At 31.5% G+C, this 25,894-nt stretch overlaps 3 protein-coding genes across 3 annotated transcripts; all 3 read left to right on the top strand.

Annotated features, from left to right (window-relative positions):
- The first annotated feature begins 9,321 nt into the window (after nucleotides 1-9,321).
- On the top strand, nucleotides 9,322-10,052 carry LOC134707330 (uncharacterized). Its single transcript, XM_063567003.1, has 2 exons — nucleotides 9,322-9,588; nucleotides 9,954-10,052. The coding sequence occupies exons 1-2, from the start codon at nucleotides 9,327-9,329 to the stop codon at nucleotides 10,013-10,015; spliced, it is 324 nt and encodes a 107-aa protein (XP_063423073.1). The 5' UTR covers nucleotides 9,322-9,326; the 3' UTR covers nucleotides 10,016-10,052.
- Nucleotides 10,053-10,826: 774 nt separating this feature from the next.
- LOC134707325 (uncharacterized) lies at nucleotides 10,827-19,904 on the top strand. The gene is made up of 5 exons (XM_063566990.1): nucleotides 10,827-10,919; nucleotides 12,020-12,106; nucleotides 12,431-12,562; nucleotides 13,631-13,847; nucleotides 18,944-19,904. Exons 1-5 carry the CDS (start codon nucleotides 10,863-10,865, stop codon nucleotides 19,435-19,437), a joined length of 987 nt encoding a protein of 328 aa, XP_063423060.1. The 5' UTR covers nucleotides 10,827-10,862; the 3' UTR covers nucleotides 19,438-19,904.
- Nucleotides 19,905-23,899: 3,995 nt separating this feature from the next.
- On the top strand, nucleotides 23,900-25,611 carry LOC134710080 (uncharacterized). Its single transcript, XM_063570300.1, has 3 exons — nucleotides 23,900-24,031; nucleotides 24,468-24,660; nucleotides 25,214-25,611. The coding sequence occupies exons 1-3, from the start codon at nucleotides 23,900-23,902 to the stop codon at nucleotides 25,609-25,611; spliced, it is 723 nt and encodes a 240-aa protein (XP_063426370.1).
- The last annotated feature ends 283 nt before the right edge of the window (nucleotides 25,612-25,894 follow it).

Genomic DNA, 25,894 nt, shown 5'->3' with positions numbered 1-25,894 from the left:
ACTATGCTTGCAGTGCTGAGTCAGAAAATGATATAAGCTATAGAATTGAACCTCTGTGTAGACAATTAATTTATAAATTACATAATAAGAGGTACGAAATACTCTCAAAAATGGACTTGATAAGTAGCAGGAGAAAGATGAACTTTAAAGTCAGTTAGATAGGTCAAATAGGATTTTTGCAGATCGCCTAGGCTTAATATTAAGTTTTATAAATAGAATTTTAATAGTATAAAGACAATTTTTATCTTTTACATATAAAAGGATAAATAAATATCAAAAACTGTGAACTGTGTACATAATCCTCATAGTGTATATATATTGATGGATTGATATTCTATACTGTTGCGGTGGTGGAACTATTTTTATTGTTTTACTCCATATAACGGAGGTGTGCCTATATTGGTAGAAATTCATAGGATACAGATACAGATACAGATAGGCAAATTTTAACATACAGAGTTAAAAATCAAAAATATGTTAGAATAAATTTCAGAAATAGACCGAGATTTAAACTTATCCAAAAGTTATACATAGAATTTATAAGAGTCCACAAATAAGTTGAGTCCACAAATAGTTAATTCCACTACGTGATTGAATGATTTTGACGTTTGTGGCTCAACGCATACTGTAATTCATAATAGAAATTTATCATAATGACATATAATAGAACAATATCATACTGACGGGATATTTTAAAGTACAGATACGATACTGTTACTGGCCACAAATCCAAATTTTGAGCAAATATACAAAATTTCGAACTCATTTTACTCGAAAAGTAGCACATGAAGGTTTATTTTTTTAGATTAAGAGTTTATTAAAAATTCTAGAAATGGAAAGGTTTAGATCATGGGATGTTACTGTAGCTTGTCATTAGTTTTCTTCTTAAAAAAGGCTTGGTTACACCCCTATGATCATGTATGTATAGTCACACCCTTGTGATCATGTATGTATGATCACAACACTCAAGTACTGTGGTTTTCAAAATTATTAATGTCATGGTCAATGTGCTGTAACCATTCCACAATAGTTAAATTATTGTTGGCAATCCATTATAGTCATTCCAGACAGTAGATATACTGTTACCATTTGGGAATGGTCAATCTAAGGATACTTTTGAAAAGATCAACTAAATGGTAGCACTAGTAGTCTAACACTACATCGACCATTCCGGAATGGTAACACTACATTGACCATTCTGGAATGGTAACACTACTTTGACCATTCTATATATAGATTATACTTTACCTTGAAAACATTTGATCTATAAAATTAAAATTAAGACTGGAACTGGGGAATGTGTCAAAGAGACAACAACCCGACCAAATAAAAAAAAACAACAGCAGAAGGTCACCAACAGGTCTTCAAAGTAGTGGGAAATTCCTGCACCCGGAGGCGTCCTTTAGCTGGCCCCTAAACAAATATTTATACTAGTTAAGTGATAATAACGTCATACTAATTTTCAAATTGTACACAAGAAACTAAAATTAAAATAATACAAGACTAACAAAGGCCAGAGGCTCCTGACTTGGGACAGTCGCAAAAATGCGGCGGGGTTAAACATGTTTGTGAGATCTCAACCCTCCCCCTATACCTCTAACCAATGTAGAAAAGTAAACGCATAACAATACTCGTCTTCATGAGTGTGACCCACCATAAGGAAATTTTTCATAACTATGAATCTTGAATTATTTAAAGCAGTTAATTATTACAAAATCAGTTTCATTTCTATGAAATAGGTACATCAAAAGAAGACAATGGTGAATTTTAGAAATTTATATTTGTGCATTGCATTTGTCAATATTCTTAATATAATAATCATACCGGTTTTTGTTCACCCTCCCACAGTTATCCATCTGAAGGTATAGCACTTCAGGTAACGAGTCCTTCATCATGAACAGAATATTCATTAAAGTTGAAACGGTTAAGTTACTGCCATGAGGCCATTGGAGTATGTCAAAAAATCCATAAGCACCTATCCCATGAACAATGGCACCAAGAAGATGGGTTTTAAGCTTCCACATCCCGTCTGTAAATTTTGGTGATGCTGTGAAATGTGGAATCATAGTCTTTGCTTGGTCCATTGCGTCCATGATAAAAGATAGGTACTTCATGGCATGTTTGTAGTACTTTTCTCTTTCAGATCTAAAATATAAAATAGATAGAAATAAAAACATAACATTTTACATTTTTCAGTGTTGAAGGCCGTATATTGACCTATAATGGTTTAATTTTTTAAACTGTTATTTGGATGGAGAGTTGTCTCATTGACACTCGCACCACATCTTCCTATAACTATATTAAGAAATAAAATGCTTTGCTCCTTCATGAATGGGGCAATTACCCCCAAACTCAATCCTAGGCTTTCCTTTTGTGATATGGAACCTTGTGGTACAATATCAGACAGATTCATACACTTACATACAAGTTATTGCCAATAAATTACAAAAATGTTTGTTTTTGGCCCCTCTTTATTCCTAAAGTGTTGGCACCATAACCCCTTAAATGAATACAAACCTTGTACTTGTGGTATAAAACATTGTGGAACAATTTCAGAGCCATCAAAATATTTATACACAAGTTATTATCCTGTTTTGTGCCCCCAATTCCTAAACGTTTTGGACCATCATCCCCAAAATCAACCAAACCTTCCTTTTGTGGTATGAGCCTTCTTATAATATTTCAAATAAGATCTATTAATGTCAACTAAAGTTGTTTTCCAGAAAGCAATGATATTGTCTTGTGGTAATAAGCATTGTGTCTAAGCTTCATGGTATTTGGTTGAGACTAACTAAAGTAGGAGATTAGAAACAAGAATTTCAATATTTTTTCCATGTGTAAATGGGCATAACTTCAGAACAGATGAAACCAATTTTTACCAAAATTCAAACTTGATCAGTGTTTTGTGTTAAAAAACATTGTGTATAAGTTCCATAAGATTAGGTTGATGCAAACTGAAGTTAGAGAACTAATATGAAAAGATTGGTTAGCAGGAATCAAGAAGCTATTCACTTTTTTATTTTTGTTTTTGTTTATTTATTTATTTAATTATATATTTATTTATTATTTTGTGGATTCTATTTCATTTTTCAGAAGAACACAAGTATTAAATTCTGAAAATCTTGATTTCTGCAAAATATTATAAGTAAAATATCAAATGATTTGCATAAATTTGGAGATACAGATTTTTATCGCTATTTTGTGCATTTTTCCTTTGATCTTTTTTTGTGATAATTTTCATATCATGCTACTCGCTTGAGATGGAAAATTATCGCTAGAAACTAAGCAAGCACGTGGCGTTGCTAACGAAATTGACAACGTCGGCATAGGTAAAAAAGTGATAAACAGATTATCATTGATCATCTCAACTCGATTGCCTTTATCGCTTTCGCCGTCCCGGCTCAAGCGAGAAAATCAATCTCGTTGAGAGGATCAACGATTATTTATAAATCTATAATAAGAAAAAACTAATATGACGGGTTTCATAACAAATTCCCCATGTCTATCATAAAAAAAAATCATCCATATCCCCCTTGTTCAAAAGAACATTAAGGTTAAAAAAAAAAAGGCAATAGTAGTATACCGCTGTTCAAAACTCATAAATCCATGAACAAAAAACAAAATAGGGGTAACAAACTAAAACCTAGGGAAACGCATTAAATATAAGAGAACAACGACACCACACCAAAACGCAACACACACAAAAACGGACCAAGCATCAGACAGAATCACACGAGAATAACAAATATAACATCTTAACCAAATACATGAATTTTGGATAAACAAGTACCGTGCCACGTCTTATCTTAATATCTCAAAAATAAGAGAAAACAAACGACACAACATTAAAATGCCAAAGTCAGGTAAATTGTTTTAACAAGAAGGTTTTAATTTTCATCTTATGTTCGCTTCTCTGTTTTAAAATAACAAGCTTGTGTTTGCATATATCTTGATTTTTTTTTTGGAAACAGTTTGCCTGGGCAATAATGAATTTGTTCATTTTTATGGATAAAATACAGTTCCAATTATAACTTCATGACTTACTCTTGGTATGGCAATATGGCGTAGTTCTGTTCTCCATACAAGAAGGAAATGAGACAGTGATATACATTGTGAAGTTGGTCCCTCCAATTCACTGACCATTGTCTGTAAACTAAAGATTTTGTTAAACAACAAGGTAGATGAAGCTGCTTAGTGTCTGGCATAAAACCGGCATAAGAATTTGCAAAATCTTGAAGCCACGCTAGGGCAGTCAATGTTTTTGGCTCAACACTTCCTAATGGTCGTCCACTTTTCTCTGCTGTTACCTTTCCATCTATAATAAAAAGTTCAAATTTTATTGCTTAATTTATATATTTTTTTAAATGTTTGAACCAGGTAAATAGGGTTTCAATCTAGTTAAGGAGGCTTACGGGTACAAAAATTTCAGCAAAAAATTAAACATTTGTTTTTCCATTATTAGTTATCACTTTATGATATGATACAAAAATGAACCCAAAAAATCTATTCAGTCAGTGACTTTAGAAATGTGTATACATTGAAAAAAGCTCCAAATTATCGCCTTTTGGTGCAAAAATGCTATTTTTGGGCATTTACATTGAAATATCTTTTTTTACTCATCGGTGACCTATATTTTTTTTTCAAATAAGCTATACATTTACTTAATAATTGTAAAATTTAAGCGATTTCTGTAATTTAGTTCTTTTTTTATTTCGATATTACTTCTTTTTCTCCAATTAGTTCAACAGAAAAAAAAGTATTTTAACAAAAATGTATGCTTCTTTCAAATGCAGATTGTGAGCGTAAATGATCGGTGACCCCTCTTTTTATTTACTTTTTCTCTTAGGTATAAGATAAAGTTCATCTAAAGAATAAAATAGCGAAATCTTATATTAAATTTAAAAAAAATGATTTAGACCCGTGAGCCCCCTTAAAATATGGATCTCTGATTTCTTTATACAACATCATATGTAGTATAACGAATTCATAGATTTTTATTTCAATTAGACTTTTAGGATTTCATTTTTTTTTAAAGTGATGACATACAGACACAGTATGCTTTTTAGAATTTGTGTGTTGAAATTAATCTCATGTTATTTAATAAGTGTTTATGATTATGTTTTCATACACATTTCTGAAAAAGGTAAAAAAGAGTAAATTAACATTCCTACCTAAAGCCTGCTTTTGAACAGTATACAACGTTGACTGGAATTCCTAAGGTAAGACTCCATGCCTTCAGACACACATTTTTCGATCCTACAATCCATTGTCTTTCACTTCCTCTTGAACTAAAAATTGGAACAAAGATTTGATTACTGATCATAGCAATAAAAACACAATATTGAGATAAATTCTTTCATTCCCATTAAAGAAAGTAACATTTTTAAGTAATTGTTTGCATCATATGAAAGACAAATTTATTTACTATTTCTATCATTGCATGTTTTGTATCTATAGACTTAAAATAATATGGCCATTTTAATTATCAAAATGTTTAAGTAAAAAGAAATAATTTATGTACTCCCTTAAGGTGGTAGCTTACACTACAGGGAGATAATTCTGTAAGAATCAGCTGACCATTTAAATCAAGTGAAATTGTTAAGGAAATATAAAATTAACAATCCAAATTAATATTAGTAAAGGTGTCAGGTACCACTTTATGTCTTGAAACTTACTTTGAAGATAAAATAATCCAGTCAATTATACATTGGATTCTCTCAGATTTTGTTTCTTCTTGGAAAAGGGTTCTTGCCATTGCTAGATCTTAAATTTTCCCACATGACAGGCAAAATACAGAACAACAAAATACTACTTGGAGTGTGTCTAATGCAATAATCTTCATTTTTTCCTGTAAAATAAAATGTATTTTAGCCATAAATATTTAAAATCCTAAAACACATTTTACACAATTTTGGATGCTGTATGGGTTTTACTCAATGTTGATGGCTATGTGGTGGCCTATACTTCAATGGCAGTATGCAGGGTTTAGGAACATCAGTTTTTTAATCTGATAGTCAAATGCGTTTTGTTAAAATATATTTTTCCACTATTTTTTATGTGCTGTATTTAGACCATTCTACAGTGAAAGTTGTTACATGCACACGTTTGAGATTTTCATTCGACATAATCATAGGTTGAGCATTGTTTTCAATTTAGGCTTGTATATATGTATAATGTATAAGAAATTTTTTTTTTTTATAATTAATGCATATATATGAATATCCAAAAACAGTTTCTTTTAAGTATATATAAATATGCGTGATATGCATAAAAAAATATTTTTCACATTTGCAGATATGTATATTCATAAAAAAAGAGTAAATTATTAGAAAATGGACAGACATATTGACAGAAAATTCTTATGAACTATTCCATATTTACCCTTCCTCTCTGAATGCCTGTCATCCATTGTTCTTATTTTGGGTAATGTTTCAACAGCACCTATAATTCATGGAGAAAAAAAATGTGTATAACTGATAAGCTGCCTCAAGTTGTTGGATGGGTAATAGTTTTACATAGGAAGATTTGTGACATTATTTTAGACGTGAATTTCCATGAGAATTAGTCTAGGACCCTAAACTTATGATATCAGAATAAATTTACAGTAATTGTTTTAAAATTATGAACTTAAATTTTTGTATTTGATGCCACTGTCATACAAGTGAGAGGTTTAGCTAGCTTTAAAACCAGGTTCAATCCACAATTTTCTACACAAGAAAATGCCTGCACCAAGTCAGGAATATGACAGTTGTTATTCATTCGTTTGATGTGTTTGAACTTTTGATTGGGGACTTTCCTTTTTAAATTTTCCTTGGGAGTATTTTTATGATTTTACTTTTTATACTGGTAATATTTGTTCATCTTGTAAATTTAAACCAGGACAAATTTACTACTTAGTACACATGAACACTGATGATAAGTAAGGAGATTTTAAATCTTATCTATGTTGCATGTAATATATATTCCAAAACATAATATCTTATATAAAATTTTCTTTCTTCTTCATTTGAACTTTAAAAAAAATATATATATTAGTATACCATGTTCTTCAAAGTATGAGAAATCTTCTTCCGTATCACTATCCTCATCAATGTCTTCATACTGGTATGGATCTAGGAAACATTTATAATCATTTGTCATATGTTTAGTAGTAAATACAGTAGTTTTGCATATTTGATAAATAGCCTGCTGTTTAATCCATATCGCGCAACTTTGATGCGCACCCTTTATCGCATACCCTTTATCACACCCCTACTTTTTTTTTCTTCAGAAAGTCAGTTTTATTTAATATAAGCAAACGAGGGCTGCCACATGTAGAGAAGGATCTGAGTTGTCTGATTTATATGAAAATTTCATGGCAGATAGATCAGACTTATATGCTTATATCGTGTTAGCTCAAAGACAAAACAAAAAAAATAAGTTCATTATACCACATTCATTCTGTGTCAGAAACCTATGATGTGTCAATTATTTAATCACAATCCAAATTTAGAGCTGAATCCAGATTGAATGTTGTGTCTATACTTGCCCCAACCGTTCAGTGTTCAACCTCTGCGGTCGTATAAAGCTGCGCCCTGCGGAGCATCTGGTTGGTTTTTAAAATCATTTTTTTCAAATGAGCCATTTAAGGGGAGATAACGTTTTCAGTTCAAAATTTATACTAGGCTAATAGGGAATTTTTTTATTTTTTACTTTTGGCAAGAAAACCAGTTCGAAAACACCATATTTTAATTTTATTTTCTTAAAACATATTATGAAACCTATCTTCTCATGCCTCTGCTGGTGGACTATTAGTCCCCGAGGGTATCACCAGCCCAGTAGCCAGTACTTCGGAACTGGCATGAAAAAACGGATTTTTTGTGTTATTAAAATTTGCTGTTACAAAATATTAGAAATTATTATAAATTCAGGAATGTATCTCCCTCATGCAAAGCTCTGATTCCTTTCACGGATTTGGCTACTACTTTTTGGACCTTTTGGATTATAGCTCTTCATCTTTTATATAAGCTTTGGATTTCAATATTTTGGTCACGAGCATCACTGAAGAGACATGTATTGTCGAAATGCGCATCTGGTGTAAGAAAATTGGTACCGTTAATTTTATTACTACCACTGGCTCGATGCCTCTGCTGGTGGACTATTAGTCCCCGAGGGTATCACCAGCCCAGTAGCCAGTACTTCGGAACTGGCATGAAAATACGGATTTTTTGTGTTATTAAAATTTGCTGTTACAAAATATTAGAAATTATTATAAATTCAGGAATGTATCTCCCTCATGCAAAGCTCTGATTCCTTTCACGGATTTGGCTACTACTTTTTGGACCTTTTGGATTATAGCTCTTCATCTTTTATATAAGCTTTGGATTTCAATATTTTGGTCACGAGCATCACTGAAGAGACATGTATTGTCGAAATGCGCATCTGGTGCAAGAAAATTGGTACCGTTAATTTTATTTTTTATTCTCACAATTTATTTAAAAATTCTATCTCAGAATTTTTGTATGCACTCTTATGTGTTTTTCATGAACAAACTAACCAAATTTAGGCAATTTTGAAAGACTCATAGCTTGAAAAATAGCACGGTGACACATACTTTTTTCAATTTTTTTTAGAAAAAGCATTATAAAATTTCATTTTGGCAAATAATAAGAAAATTCTGTCTCAAAAAACATCTACTTATGATCTACCTTAAACATACAAATATGATCAATTATCTTGTCTGATTTTAAAAAAACTTGAATTACTGTTTTTTTTTTATTTGGTGAATTTTAAGATCTTTTCAGATGTATTTTTGTCCAATTTGAGGTAAAAATTTCTCTGTTGTGAATTTTGATTATATGGGTTTTTCCGATGTGCTGAAACTGATCTTGCATTTAGATTTTGGATTTTGGGAACAGTCTACACTGATGTTCAAAAGGTCTAAATTCAGTGATGCATCAAAATTGAAGGAGAGGGGTAAACATGTTAATTAGAATCTCAACCCTCCCCCTCTGCCTGTAGCCAATGCAGAAAAGTAAACACGTACATAACTATACGCGGCACACATTGAAATTCAGTTCAAGAGAAGTCCTACTCTGATGTTAGAAGATGTAACAAAAGAAAATAAACAAAATAAAACCAAATATCTCTGACTTTGTTTGTTTGTGGCTTTAAAAAAATCTATCTGAACCTCAATTTACTTTAATTCGATATCTTTACCTTCTGACCGTTTTGACCAAATTGTTAGATGATTGCTTGGAGTTGTACATATAATATAGACATGATAACTTTTTTTAGAATTTCATGATGTACACAGTTATCATAATCTATATTTCAGGTTAAGTTTAATGGAGCAAAATTTGGTAGAAACCTTCTACTCTCCCAAATCTGAGTTCCTTCCTAGAATAACATCTGTCACAGAATTGATTGATAAAATAATGATTAAATGTCCATGGGTAGAGGTGCGGAAAAGGAAACGGAAACAAACAGATAAACTGGAGAAAGAAACCAGTACAAAGAATGCCAGAGTGGTGATAGACACACCAGTGGATTCCATTGAGTTTGATATGAGCACTCTATCTCCTCAACCAATGAAGGATAACTACTTAGGTTAGTACAAATAAAATGTACTTTACTAGGTTTGATTAAGTTGCAACTTTGTAAAATATAAAATATGAAAGTTAACTGATAACTGAATAATACAAACACAAAATGTGTGTACTGTTCAATTCATAAAATACACAATTCATAATCAGATAATGATAATTCTATAATTGATAGACTTAAAACTTTAAACAGTTTGAAATATGAACATAAGATCTTAAAATAAATGCAGTTTGTTTCATCAAGTTGAAAACATTTTAAAGGTTTTCCCTATAGGCTCCCCTTAGCCTCATAATATACAGTTTTAAACTAAATTATGTAGATTCTAAAGAATACAATGGTTTTGTAATTTGGTGCCTTCTATATTTTAGGAATGTTTGAGGTTAATGTTCTCACACTGATGCCTCCACCAGAAAAGTATTTAGTTAGATAGATGAATCATGATTGGGTCAGTGTATCGAAACAAAAAAAATTATGCTGCGACCAAATGTTATTTCACAATATTCCCTGTGATGATTAATCCAGTACAGGTAACATATATGTTTACATATATAACAAGTCAAAAAGGGTACAACGTCGCCATAAAAATAAACTATAAAATGAACAAATATGAGATATTTCGGATAACAGATATGTACGGTCTTCAACAATGAGCAAAGCCCATATCGGATAGTCAGCTATGAAAGTCCTGAAATGATAATGTGAAACAATTAAAACAAGAAAAAGAAAATTTATTATAACTGTTTAAAACTAAAGTCATCAAAATCATTAGATTTTTAAGATATCACTTCATGTTTCTATAAATGTCTGAAGGACCAGATCATGTGTTTTCAGGTGAAGGAATGGTCTGATTTTCAGCAGAAAAGTTGTCAGCGTACCAACTATGGACATTAGGAGGCAATCACTTACGAGCAGCCATGCAGAACATGGCAAAGGATGTTTACTTGAATGAAATAAGGTATTACTTTGTTTTTAATGTTCCTTTATTTTTATATTTGTTATAATAACTGAATTGTGTAATTATAATTGTTATCTATAAATTTTATGCATGACAGGATTCATGTGGAGAAGTCGAGGCATGCTTTTGCTTTGTTTATGTCTATTAATTTATGATAAGATCAGTATCCACTATTAGCTATTAATATGTAAAAGCACTATCACAGTTCTTTTTGCGAAAAATGAAAGTGTTTTATGTCTCATCTTACAATTTGTCTAAATATGTTTTTCTTTTTGGAAATGTTCAAATTCACCTGTACTGTGGTCTTACAGAAGGAGAAGCAATGACGATTTCCAACCTGCACAATGGATCACAGACTTCCCTTAAACCAACATTTCAGGTGAGATCAAAGCTTGATATCATTAGGCCTTAAGGGGGCTCGCTCGTAGGTATAAATATTTTTATCATATACTGATTATGAAAAAATGGGGAAAAAAATGGAATCACCATTCATTTAAGCTCACAATCTGCCTCCGAAAGAAGCATATATTTTTGTTTATGTCCTTCCTTCCTGTTGGGCTAAAAGGAGAAATAGAGGTAATATCGAAATACAGAAAAAGACTAAATAACAAAAATCACTTAAATATTACAATTGTTTTGTTCAAGGACGGTTTATTTGAAAACAATGATAAAAAAATATAGGTCACCGATGAGTTAAAAAAGATATTTTCATTTGTATGCAAAGAAACGGCAGTTTCGCACCAAAGGGAGGTAATTTGGAGCAGTTTCAATGATATAAACATTTAAAAAGTCATCTGGTGTCAAACTGCATGAATTTGTTTAATTAATTTTTGTACCATATCATAAAGTTATAACTTACAGTGTAATTAATAAAATTTATAATGAAATATTAAATGGTTAATTTTTTGATGATTTTTTTTTACCCGCGAGCCTCCTTAAAAAATTGAAAATGTTGTTGTCATCCATGATGGTTAAATGAACAGCATTTATGTTACCATTCCCTCAATTGTTGTATATGCAACATTTTCTTTTTTAGTTAAAAAAATATTTTTTCATAAATGAAAGTTTTATCGATAATGTACACAAACATTTAAATTGTAAATACTCAGTAAAAGCATTTTCTCAATACAGTTTGCCTAATAAAGATAAATATACTTTAAATAGGAAAATTAAGGATTTTATTATTTTGTCTCGTTTGACGGTGTCAGAAAGCGAGACATATGTATGCTGTTTCCAGAGTCGGTGGCATTGACAATGTATAAGTTTGTGATTAGGTCTAGTTTCCCACTAGTGGTAAGTCAAAGATTTTAGGTATGGAGTTGTCCTATTATTGTAACATCTCTTAACACTTTATGATATTTGGTATGGGGAGAATGTGGTTTAATAAATGCATTGTAATGAAAAATAATAATGATAAGTTAAAAAATAGTTGGTTAAGCTTTGAATAGAGTTTTTTTTTTTTTTTTTTTTTATATTCAGGATAATGTTTACCAGGCATTAAAAATGAAAGATTCAACAGACTTGTCAGCAAATGTTGCTCAAATGTTGGGTGAAATAGAAATGAAGGTAAGATCATTTTCATATCTGGTTTTACTGTGTCTTATGATTTAAAAATGTTATGAGGCTAAATAAAATTGGTACATGATTAAACAGAACAAATACAATATTGCACTTGTGGTTGACATTTACATGTATATACTGGGATAATTTTGCAGAAGGTAAATTTATAAGCTTACTTTTGCATAAAGAACATATTTGCTAAAATAAATTTCCACCATTTTAAAAGTGTATATGCAAAGGTATTGATAACAATTTTGAATTATCAAAATTTGGTAAAGCATATTGTAAACCGATGAAACAAAACTATAATCAACACTGGTTTTATTTCAGGAAATTGCAAAAGAAAGTGTGGGAACTGTAGTAAGTGTTGCCCGTTATGGGCAAGAAAACATCAAAGTATTCAACCTACTGGTTAAAAAATTCCAACAAAAGAATGGAATTTTTATAAGTATTCCCCAAGCTGTAAGTATAGATAAAAATATGAAAACCGTTGTTGTCAATCAAATAATTGAAATGTGGTTGAATTAATACACCAACAGTTTAAAATCAACCAAATGGCAGTGATGAGTTAAAATTTGCCTTTTCAGAATCTGAAGGACTATTGTTAATCTCATTGTTCGTACACCAAAATGAAAATAATTTTACGTCATTGGTTGAATTTCTATTGTTTACCACATTTTAAACCAATGAAATATTGCCTAGAATGCATTAGGTTCTAAAAAGGCAAATTGAGATCAATGAATGAGCACTTTTAAAATGTGTATGATAATGACTTCCTGTTTGCTGATTCATAGCATAATATTGATTTTTTGGTCAAAATAAAACTTCTCCCACACATTTTTAAGTTCTACCAAATTTAAAGACTTCTTAAAATCTCCATCGTCCTGCTCTTCCGAATTTACATCTTTTACTTGAACTTATTTTCTTTAGAACAGTAACGGTAAACGTTTCATTATTAAGAAAATACTACATTTGAACCGTCCTGGGATCAAGATTAAATGGGTATTAATCCTCACATGTTATCTTTGAGGTCTTCAACGATGAGAAAAACAGATCCATACAGAATGTTTAAGAAATTCCAAAATGACTAATGATAAAACATTAAGAATAAGTAAATAAACTCATCATAGATACCAGGACTAAATTTAGTATATACGCCAGACGCGTTTTGTCTACAAAAGACTCATCAGTGACGCTCGAATCCAAAAAAGTTAAAAAGGCCAAATAAAGTACGAAGTTGAAGAGCATTGAGAACCAAAATTCCTAAAATTGTTGCCAAATACAGCTAAGGTAATCTATGCCTGAGGTAGAAAAGCCTTAGTATTTCAAAAAATTGAAAATTTGTAAACAGTTAATTTATAAATATAACCATATCAATGACAACGTGTGTGACCTGTAGTTTTATTGAATCAAATTAATGTTATTAATTGAATTCAGATGAGTATGTGTAAATGACTTTTACTTTTTTATTGCTGAATTATTCTTTGAATGTAAGTTTCATACATTTCATGACATTTACTCATATTTCAGTTGTTTGAGGAGTTGCAAGGTATTAAAGACTTGAAACGAACAAGCTTTTTACAAGAGGCACTGAACACCTCACTAAAAGATTCTACCTCAAAAGTCAAAACTGCCAAAGAGAAAAAGAAACTAGAAGAGTGTATGCTAAATATAACAAAGAGCAATACAATGAACCAGTGTAGAGATATATATCCTGATCACTGTGATGGCATACACAGATTTTTAGGTACAATTTGTTGTTTATTTATATTCAAGAGATACCAATCTTCATTAAAAATTGTTAATAGGTATAATGGATACTTTTAAGCTGTATCCTAAAAATAATTTGGTGACTGGATTATATCAGTTTTCTGTTTAGAATGGATATAATTAAAATAGCAGCACACATTATTGTAAGAGTAAATGTAGAGTATTGGTTTGTATAAATATGAAACTGATTAGCTGATATAGTCGAAAATAGAGTTTTTTATTTATATGGATCTTGGCTGTATACCAGCTTTGATTATTTGTAATATCTTCAATTTTTCACTTATTCTTACAACATTTGTATAAACTTCAAGATTATAAAAAACCGGTTTTTTTCTAAAGTGAACATTGATTGGTTAAATATTTCTCAGTGTGTTTGAATTTGTTTGATAGCCTTTTGGTCATGACTGTTTGTCTCTAATATTTAATTAACTGTGCATTTGTATTCAGATATCGCAGATCAAATTTATTCGTTCTTTGTGTAATCATACGTTTTTTGATTGAGTTAAGTCTGCTAGTTGATATTTTATCGTATGTTTTTATATGTTGTGATGTTATGCTATTGTTTCAGAAAAAGGGAGAAGGTTTGGGCCCATTAAAACGTTTAATCCCGCTGCAAATGTTTGCACCTGTCCTAAGTCAGGAATCTGATGTACAGTAGTTGTCGTTTGTTTATGTAATATATACGTGTTTCTCGTTTCTCGTTTTGTTTATATAGATTAGACCGTTGGTTTTCCCGTTTGAATGGTTTTACACTAGTAATTTTGGGGCCCTTTATAGCTTGTTGTTCGGTATGAGCCAAGGCTCCGTGTTGAAGGCCGTACTTTAACCTATAATGGTTTAATTTTTAAATTGTTATTTGGATGGAGAGTTGTCTCATTGGCACTCACACCACATCTTCCTATATCTATTTGTTATATAATATGAAATTTTTCTTTTGTTGAATACTATACATTCACTTTGTATCTCTGGTTGAGTTTTGTTTTGTTGTTTTGCTGTCTGATTTATCAGTATCACCAGCCTCATTAAATCTCGTCTTACTTTAAATTAATACATCATAGATACCAGGATTAAATTTTGTATTTACGCCAGATGTACTTTTTTCTTCAAAAGACTCTTTTCGTATTCACATGTTTATATTGAAACATTGTGTGATTTACAAATTAAGATCAGAATTGATATTGACCTAATTTTATTGGATCTAATTAAGTTTACGTGATACTTGTAGTAAAACTTTATATTAAGGACTATTAAAATAATATCAATAATTAGTAAATCAGACAAGACATTTCAGCGTGTACACTCTTGTTTTCTACAAATCAAAGCTGTGATAGGATTTTCCTAACTGGTGTATTGTAGAAGTATAATACATAGGAATCATGATGCAGACTGATTAAAGGTTAAGAGCCTCTAAAATATAAGGTCTTTTATGTTATAGATAATGCATTTTAAAGGTTTTTCTTGTCGTAGAACACACCGAGGGTGTCAGGATTGATCAAATGAAAGACCGACCGAAGGGAGGTCTTTCTTTGGGCAATCCTGACACCCAAGGTGTGTTCTACGACAAGAAAAACCATAAAAAATGCATTTTCTGACTTATATACCGTTGAAAAATATTCTGGTTTTTTTTTTACAATTTTGCAGAAATTTTTATCCTATCTTACCGGTCATTAAAGTGGGTGATTCTGCTCAAATTATTTTGGTTATAACCACGCCTAACATTTAAATTATAATGTATATGCAAATAAGATGAAAATAATTCACTAAAATAAAACTCACTAATTAAGATATAAAAGTGTGTTATCATTGTCCAGTTATATTAAAAGAAAATCCGCATTACGACCATGGATGATATAGATTTGTTAGAGTGGGACCCGATTTTTCTTACGCAAAGTTCGTATTCTCAAGTAAGTGAAGAAAAAGAAACTGACATTCAAGTTATTTTGATTTAAAACCAAGTGATAATGATTTGGAAATTACCCGTCATAAGTTTAGACACGGTCAACCAGGGACAGTTAAATCCCTTCAAAACAAGATAGAGGAAACGGTGCCAAATTCAGTCAAAAAATATAAATGGGGTTACAATGCTTTCAATAGTTGGCAAGCCGAGCGCCGTTTACGTCCGATATCAGATAATTAAGGAATTCCCCCGAATTGTTTGCAAAAGGATTTGGTACACATGGACGAAACAGAACTGTCCACTTCATTACAGTATTTCATAGCAGAGGCCAAGAAAAAAGACGGAGGAACATATCCTTCCAATAGTATTTATGACCTGTTTTCCTCAATACAGGGATATATTCGCCATCAGATCCAGTATTAACTTCTTCACGAATCACGAATTTCTTAGAGCTAGACAAGTGTTAGATGCTGTCATGAAAGAAAGAGCAACTGAAGGTCTCGATTCAAATACGCGCGAGCAGGTTGATGTGATATCGGTAGATGAAGAAACGTCATTATATGATAAGGGTATCCTTGTCGTGGATAATCCCCAACAACTTCTAGACATTGCTTTATCTATGTGGTTTACATTTTGCATTAAGGGAAGGCACTGATCACCGACGGCTCAGACTTAATTCCGATCCGAAAATAACTGGCCCGTTTCAAGATAAGGATGCTAAATTACGATATCTGTTGTACAAAGAGGATGTTTCAAAAGCTAACGCGGGTGGCCAAGGAAAGTGGTTCCAAAATGTTTCCGAGCATTTGAAAACACAGAAAACAGAAATAAATGTATTGTTACAGTATATGAAAAGTACAAGTCACTTTGGTAAGTAGCTTATTATTTATTAATAACGTTATAAAAACTAGAGGCTCTCAAGAGCCTGTGTCGTTCACCTGTTAATGTGTTTACTGATGTCGGCAATCTTCGTTGGTAGGCGGGTCATAAGACACTTTTTTTAAAAATAGATACACTACTATTATGATTGTGGCCAAGTTTGGTTAAATTTGGCCAAGTAGTTTTAGAAAAGATTTTTATACAAGTTACAAAAATAACGAAAAGTTGTTCAATATTGACTATAAAGGGCAATAACTCCTTAAGGGGTCCTCTAACAATTTTGTAGATCTTACTTTGCTGAACATTATTGTTGTTTACAGTTTATCTCTATCTATAATAGTATTCAAGATAATAACCAAAAACTGCAAACTTTCCTTAAAATAACCATTCCAGGGGCAGCAACCCAACAACAGGTTGTCCAATTTGTCTGAAAATTTCAGGGCAGATAGATCTTGAACTGATCAACAATTTAATTTAACCCTATGTCAGATTTTCTCTAAATGCTTTGGTTTTTGAGTTGTAAGGCAAAAACTGCATTTTACCCCTATGTTCTATTTTTAGCCATGGCGACCATCTTGGTTGGTTAGACGGGTCATGCCACACATTTTTTAAACTCGATTTCCAAGGATGATTGTGGCCAAGTTTGGTAGAATTTGGCCAAGTAGTTTCAGAGGAGAAGATTTTTATAAAAGTTAACGGACGACGGATGACGGACGCAGGACGATGGACGCCAAGTGATGAGAAAAGCTCACTTGACCTTTCAGGTCAGGTGTGCTAAAAAATGGGGCGGTTATTTAACGCGTTAATGCTTTTTATCATTTGCAAAAAAAAAACCCCGACAAATGGTTTACCTTGTACGTTAAAATGAAGATAAAGAGGGGCGAAGATACCAGAAGGAGATTCAAACTCATAGGCAAAAAATTGACATCAAAACTATATTGATTACAGATGTCAATCTTAAATACAATACAATGCTTGAGCTTACATTTATACAAACAAATTAAGTAAGCCAGCCAAGGTGTAACTCCACAAGCAATAAGAAATTAGCTGTAATTTACCTATTATTAAAATCATCTTGTATTACACTATTAAATTATGTGTGTTTGAAGTGAAATTTTACTTAAAGTTTTCTTCTATTTCAGTCCAGCTAATGGAGGAAAGGATTGTTTCTACCTAACACCTTTAAAACATATCAAAGATGGACAATTGTATGGCAACAATCCTATTGGACACAACACTTTACAAGGCACTGTGAAACGGTTGTGCACACGTATTGGGCTGACAGGAAAGCGCACACAAACCATTGCCTTCGAGCATCTATAGCAACACGCCTTTATAATGCTGGCATAGAAGAACAACGCGTTGCCGAAACAACAGGTAATATAACAGTAGAATGAAACATTATAATTTCTAGTCTTTTCTTTTCAAAATTATAGTATCCAACACAAAATGATAAAAAAAAACCACGAAGGTATTCCTTGTTTGTGTGATATTACCCAATAGCTGTTCTTTTCTCCAGGTATTTTCAATTGTTTTACTAGAAAACTGATGATTGTAAGAAAAATATATAATTATGTTAGTACAGAGACTTCAGCAAACTTATTATCAAGATAAAGGATTGTATCTGTCACGACCACGATATTTCGGGTAATCAGATTTACCATTACTCGTCCGATGGTCTGTTTGTTTGTCATGCTTGAGTTACTTCTCTAAATTTTTAATATTATTTTATTCGCTTTTATTTCTTGTATTGTAATGTTGAATATGCAGTTAAAAAAAGTGCTTACTTAAACACGAAAATAATTAAGCTTTGTATTGCAGGTCATCGTAGTAATGCAGTTCGAGTATACAAAAGAACTTCTTCTGATCAACAAATAGAGGCATCGAATATTTTATATGGATTAAGACCGTCAGACGGAAGAAAGAAGGCAAAACCATCGGCAGCTGCGAGTGCACCAGTTAGTGCTTCGGTTGAATATTCAACGGACGAATGTGACAAGAAATCTGTGACATGCAACTTTTCTTTCAATTTTTCGTTATGATCAATTTATGTAAAATAAAATGAATTAAATCTGTTAACAACCAGTTTGAGGAGTTTTTCAATCAGGATAATATAATGACTTATGCCTTGGAGCACATTGTATTGAAAAATGGTATCGTCCGGGTTAGTTCTGAAAAAGAATGACCTATCGGTCTGAAAGAAAATAACTCCTTATAGGTATATAAAATTAGTTAATTGATGTTATACACAGTCATAACCAAAGCAACTGTTTTAATAATTGTTTTGTTTTTTGCAGATTTAGATATTACAAAAAATTGTATTCCATCATCATTTGTTAGTAACTGCCAGGAAGCCGTGGACACAGCGGATCTGGACACAGCAATTCCTGAAGATTTCAGTCCAGAAATTAACATTAACATTAATCTAAACATGCTAAATGGAACCAATATTTCAAACAATACAATTGTAAAAAATATCATCAATCATATAAAGAAACATACACTTAAACAATTGAGTAAAAAAATTTTTATTTTGGAATCCATTGTTGATAAAAATGATATATGTGATAGTGATAATAATGATATTTGTGATAGTTATACTGATGATATTTGTGATAGTGATAATCATGATAATACTGCAGATGATTCTGGATTTCCAGATACCTCTGAAATGATTAATAGCACGTTTGACACTGACATTGATTTAAATAGTACATGTACAGAAAGTAATGCTGAAACCCAGCAACCTGAAAACTCTAGTATTGTGTCTCAGGACTTATTTGTCGATTGACATTTTTTACCTTTAAGGATATACTTAGGTGAGGTATTGGAATAAGTGTTAGAACTCCTTGATGTATTTCCAAATGATACAAGGTAAAATGTTTTGCCCCATAACACTTATATGACCAATTTATCATTTAACATAAGACTTTATAGCTCATAAAAGATCATTTGACAAAATTTGAGCAGATTCTTGATTTTCTTTCTTTTGATTTGAGACCAAAACAATACCAATGCAAACCTGAGGTAAAAGTCCAATTCAGCCTTTTCAAGCCAATTTTATAAATCAAACATTTTGAAAAAAGAGCTCCAGGACCTGTCATTATTTTTAGCTTATTTTGATCCTGAACTGATACTCTTCCAGCTTAAGATATCAAATTTAAATTCTTGATTTATGTAACTTTACATTAGATTGCCTCAGTACATTTGTACATCCTAAACAAAATTATTAATCAATTAACTGAATCATGAATAAGACTTATAAGTTACTTGAAGTACAATATGTGTAAAAGTCATATAGAATATATCAGATTAATAAATTATTATCAAATTAACACATGTCATTTTATTGATAATACCAGATGAGAATCTGCTCAACAGAATAAAAGAGCATCTAAAATTAAAAATGTATATAATGTAGACATTAATAATCAAAGGTATAGGTATTGTGCTGTATAATAACTGGGATATTTAACTCTTGTTTAGTAGCTATAAGAACATATTGGTATGTGATTCTTGTTATGTAAGCTATTCTGTGTTGTTCAAAGTGCAGCTCTGTAATGTTATATCATCTTATTTGGGAACCAGTTAAATCTTGGCTTTTGAACTGAATGCATTCTTGGAAACATTTTTGGAAAGGCTACACTGTAAAATGGGATTTGTTTAAAATGCCCTTCATTATGGAATTCCAAGGAATGATGTGACATTTTTTCTGATTTAATGGTTTGATAAGTGAAATGGTAAAAGACTTCATCATACAGACAATTTAAATATTCTTTCAAAATAAAATAGAATTACAAAGGTGTATCAATATTCACATATACATGTAGGTAGATATACTATATAAATCATCAGACATGTATGAAAACAAACAAATACACTTTATGATTATATTGATGTGTACAGTTAATTACACATATTTTCCTAGTTTTTATTACAAAAAATTATTGGAAATTGCATACCTTCTACAGAAAAAACCGTGATATTCAGCTTGTTTAAATTACCCTAAATACTGTTTCCAAATACAGTCAATATATCATCAAATAATTATGTATGTGGTAGCAGTGTTTGACCATTCCAGAAAAGTTAATATGCTGTTACCATGGTGTATTTAGTGTTACCATTCTAGAATGGTCGACATGCAGTTGTCATTCCTTAAAAGTAAATGTAGTGTTACCATTCCAGAATGGTCGATGAAGTGTTACCATTCCAGAATGGTCGATGTAGTGTTACCATTCCAAAATGGTCAATGTAGTGTTACCATTCCAGAATGGTCGATGTAGTGTTACCATTCCAGAATGGTCGATGTAGTGTTACCATTTCAGAATGGTCGATGTAGTGTTACCATTCCAGAATGGTCGATGTAGTGTTACCATTCCAGAATGGTCGATGTAGTGTTACCATTTTAGAATGGTCGATGAAGCGTTACCATTCTAGAATGGTCGATGTAGGGTTATCATTCCAGAATGGTCAATGTAGTGTTACCATTCCAGAATGGTCAATGTAGTGTTAATTATCATTTAGTTGATCTTTCAAAAGACTTATTAGTATCCTTAGATTGACTATTCCAGAATGGTAACACATCATTGATAATTATAGAATGACAACAATAATTTAACGTTACCAGAATGGTAACAGCACATTGACAATTACATGAACAAGTTTGAAAACCACAGTGCTTGCGTGTTGTGACCATACATACATGATCACAGGTGTGTTACCATACATACATGATCACAAAATAGTTTGTCAATGGTCAACCGAAAGCCTTTTTTAAGAAGAAAACTAATGACAATGCTACAGTAACAGCCCATGATCCCATGATCTAAACCTTTTCATATTTAGAATTTTTAATAAACTCTTAATATAAAAAAAAAGTCCAGAGTGAACAAGGGCTGTAATAAAATAATCAAAGATACAATGATCTAAATAATGATGCAGTACAATTTTGATGAATATTGGCAGACTTTTTGATCTCGCAATGCTGATGATTTTTTTTAAATCATATTTTATAGTTTTAAAATTATACCAAATTAAAATATAAGAACATGTTGGGTTTTTTATTTCCAAGGGGCAAAAATCTTTAAAAAAAGTTGATGTCCCACCATTTTATAATTTTGTTTCAAGATATTGCTGATATTAACCTAAGAGTATAAGTTATACAAAATTCTAGCATGAACTGCACCCCATAGAGTGCTAACACGGCCATTTTACTTAAATCTAATATTTTCAAGGGACATCATAACTCTTTGACAAAAAGTCATTCATCCAGCATTTTAGCTCTATAGTATAAGTTTTATAAAAATCTTGCAAGAACTCTATCTGTGAAAATGCTAGCAAGTTTATATGATCTAATAAATATAATAGCTCAGATATAGTAAAGTATGACATAAACTTTAACCAACTAAGTGAACCCTGAAAATGTAGGTGATAGTGACAAAATTTTGCCTGGATGCTGATTGACTATATTTACATGACTGAATAATATTGTGCATACATGTCCATGTACCTGCGGCAAGTTTACTGTTGACATTACATAATCTGTCATGACGCTTTCCAGTAGGAACACTGTTTACATGCATACAAATGGTATTAAAAAACTGTACCTGAAGAAAAAAAATTGTTGAGTTTATAAAGAGACAAATAGTCAAACGTCAGTATTTGTATAACAACAATCTCATCAAAATGAAATGTCATACTTTCTCCCCATCTTTTCAATGTTACTTTTTTATGACAAAAAGGCAGACATAGAAAAAAAAAGTGAGTGAGTTATTTCATACCGTTACATATATTTACATCCTCGGTTTATTTTCAAAACGCTTGAAGCATGTCATATCAAAATCCCTTTTTTTTTTTATTATAATGCTTCATTAGGTATGAACATGCATATCAAATAGTTTTTTCCCATTTCACATTGGAAATTAGTTTACATTATACCATTCAAGATTACAGAGCCCCGTTTTTTAGTAGTACATGTACATGTATTTTGTATATTTAATGCCCTCCAATAAAAATATAGTTCTAGCAAATTGTTTAGGTGATTGTTGTTGAGGTCTTCAATGCATTGAACATAACCATTTAGTAAACGCTTATCAATTACATATTGAAATTTATTTTTGACTCTTAGCTTTTAGAAAAAGCTTTCTCTGGTTTGATTTTCTGAATACTAAATTTTGACCTAAAGATTTGATTCTTGTTAGAACACACATGTATTCCAATGATGACGATTAATTATTAAAATTCAGGGCTGTTCTTGAATCATAGATTGGAATCATTTTTGATGGATAGAAAGACAAGCTGAATTCATTCAAAGTGTTCAGACATTTTAGATTTGTTGTTTAAATCTGAATTACTTACTTTCAGTAGACACCCAAGACCATATGTCTGTATGTCAATAGTATGTCCAAGCTGTAGGGGCAAACCACATTTAAGACATGCTCTTAGACCAGTGGCAAGGACATCTCGCTCAACTGTTCTTCTCCCTTCTCTCCAGTCTTCAGATGACCTAGTCAGTTTTCCTTCATAAGATACCTCTTCTTCCCTTGTTGCATTTGAGATGTTTGGAACTGCAATTATAAAAAAAACCAATAATGAATGCAGGTACAATGTACATGTATACATTTTATATTCATTCATATACATGTATATTATTAATCGTATTATTTTAGCAATTTGTGATTCGTTAAGACTTGGTCACAAGTTCATTTGTATTTACTCAGGCTGCACGCTAATTCTGCTACATTTAGCGTGTCGTAGGTCAAAAACAGCATATTGCACAGAGCATACAGCATGTTACTAAAAATACATTTTAAAAAACCCAATTATCGTCACATGTTCTTCTCGGCCAATCAAAACGACTTCCTGTCTAGACTGCTGCAGAAGTTGCAGACGATCATGGCGGAACAGATGGCTTAAGGTAGATTCGCGTCCCTGGAACAAGATGAAAGGGATGACATAATGGAAAATATAGAAACAAAAAACACAAAAAGGCAGAACACCACAACAGTTAAACTATTCAGGGAATATTTGACCGAGAAAAGTAAGCCGTTAGAATTCGAACAGTACACTGTAGAGCAACTGGACGATACATTGGCCTCATTTTATTTGGAAATGAAAAGTAAGGAGGGGAAACATTATAAAAAATAACTATGCAATCCTATAGACAAGGTCTAAACAGATATATACAGAAATGTAGGGACATAGACATTTGCAATGAAGATATATTTAAAAGGTCCTGTAAATCCTTCAAGGGTATGTCAAAGGAACTCAAGCGCCTTGGGCTAGCTACCATAGAACACCACTCTTCCATAGAAGAGAGTGATATTGAGAAGATGTACTCATATTTTTGTAAAAATCTGGAGAATGCACAGCTTTTGCAGTATAAGGTAATTTTTATACCACATACATGTAAATGTATGATTTTTTTTCCAATTCCATGCATAATGCCTTATCAGTGTAAAAATAAACCTATTGTGAATTTTAAAGGATGACTTCGCTGCAAAGGAGGTATACGAACAAATCATACTGGGTGTTCCATGCGTATATATGGACCTATGCATGTACATGCTTAATATTGCGCATGCATATTAATATTATAGAAGAAAATTTTCACATTCATCTATAACAATCTAAACAGCACGTCAGTGTGACAATTACATGTATAACAAAATTAAATACAAATATTATACAATGTCAATAAAATATTTATCTTGTGTTCATTGAGAAAATGGCTAATTATTTGCATAATATATTGAAAATTGTGTATGTATCTAATTGTGTGCATACTGTCCATTTCAATTTAAATTTCTTCTATGTTTTTAGGTATTTGTTGACATCATGCTGCACTTTGGTCGTAGAGGGAGGGAAAACCTGTCAAATCTTACAAGAAAGCATTTTGCAGTTAAACGTGGTGCAGATGACAAATTATATTTCTATAAAGTAATTGATGAGCAAACAAAAAACCACCAGTCAGACAGTGAATTATCCTCAGATGGACGAATGTATGAAATTACAGGTAACTATTATCTGTATATATTGACCTACAAAGTAACTACACTTTAATTTTTGTTGGCATTAATTTAATATATACTTAGAAGTTATGTTATGCATATTAAAGATGCAATCTACATAAAACCATTGCATTTTTAAAAATAAAAATAAAACAAATGGACTGACCTTCCTTTTTTATTAAGTTATCAGAACCACACTATTTATTGACCTGATTAAAACTCATACAAATATAAATCATTTATTTCATAATTAATAACCTTTAGTGAGTAAAAAAAATATCAACCAATATAGCTACATATCCCATATTTTTTGTTATCAAGTGTTTTGAACCACAGTGACATTTTTATAATATTATTTTGCCATTTTTTCATATTACAATCAAACATTAATAGGAAAATGTGATATCTATAGTTGGTAAATACGTTGTACAATGTATACGTCAAATATCAATGAATATATGCATGGGATAATATACCAAAAACTAAAAAGTTTTAACTCTATGATCATCTAAAATCTGGAGTATTTTTTATTTAAAAATGTTTAACATGCTTTTTCAGATGGCGAAAGATGTCCAGTGAAGTCTTTTGTGAAGTATATGAGAAGGTTGAATCCTAAATGTGTAAAATTATTTCAACAAGCAAGATCATACCATAAAGAAGGAGTGTATTATGACAATATACCTCTAGGTCATAATAGACTTGGCCAATTCATGAATGAAATTAGCAAAATGGCAAATCTTTCTCACATATATACCAATCATTCCTGCCGAACAACAACTGTTCATCTTCTTGACGAAGCGGATATTCCAAGCAGACATATAATGACAGTTACGGGACACAAGTCAGACACATCTCTAAAAACTTACTCTGGAAAAACTTGTGAAAAAAAGAAACGGCATATGTCGGAAATCTTAAGCTCAAAAACATGTGGAAAAAATCATGTATATCTAATATAAATTTGCTTTGCTTGTCTCAAAGTACAATTACAGTTGAAGCCAATGAAGGGGTGGAAAATATTCTTGTTGAATTGAGTGATGCAAATTTTGATTTAGAGCTTTAATCAAACCCACAGAATGAAACTGTAATGAATGACATTTTGAAAAATGGCAAATCTTTCTCACATATATACCAATCATTCCTGCCGAACAACAACTGTTCATCTTCTTGACGAAGCGGATATTCCAAGCAGACATATATAGTGACAGTTACGGGACACAAGTCAGAAACATCTCTAAAAAC

This window comes from Mytilus trossulus, chromosome 1 (assembly GCF_036588685.1).
Source record: "Mytilus trossulus isolate FHL-02 chromosome 1, PNRI_Mtr1.1.1.hap1, whole genome shotgun sequence".
NCBI classification, from domain to species: domain Eukaryota; kingdom Metazoa; phylum Mollusca; class Bivalvia; order Mytilida; family Mytilidae; genus Mytilus; species Mytilus trossulus.
Note: the sequence above shows the minus strand (reverse complement) of the source record. Positions and strands in the feature narration are given on the sequence as shown.

Coding starts and splice junctions, on each gene's coding strand:
- LOC134707330 (XM_063567003.1), top strand. CDS start 9,327: ATGGAGCAAAATTTGGTAGAAACCTTCTACTCTCCCAAATCTGAGTTC. Junction 9,589..9,953: donor AATGAAGGATAACTACTTAG/GTTAGTACAAAT, acceptor TCTATATTTTAG/GAATGTTTGAGGTTAATGTT.
- LOC134707325 (XM_063566990.1), top strand. CDS start 10,863: ATGACGATTTCCAACCTGCACAATGGATCACAGACTTCCCTTAAACCA. Junction 12,107..12,430: donor TGGGTGAAATAGAAATGAAG/GTAAGATCATTT, acceptor GTTTTATTTCAG/GAAATTGCAAAAGAAAGTGT. Junction 12,563..13,630: donor TTATAAGTATTCCCCAAGCT/GTAAGTATAGAT, acceptor CTCATATTTCAG/TTGTTTGAGGAGTTGCAAGG.
- LOC134710080 (XM_063570300.1), top strand. CDS start 23,900: ATGTCAAAGGAACTCAAGCGCCTTGGGCTAGCTACCATAGAACACCAC. Junction 24,032..24,467: donor CACAGCTTTTGCAGTATAAG/GTAATTTTTATA, acceptor CTATGTTTTTAG/GTATTTGTTGACATCATGCT. Junction 24,661..25,213: donor ACGAATGTATGAAATTACAG/GTAACTATTATC, acceptor ATGCTTTTTCAG/ATGGCGAAAGATGTCCAGTG.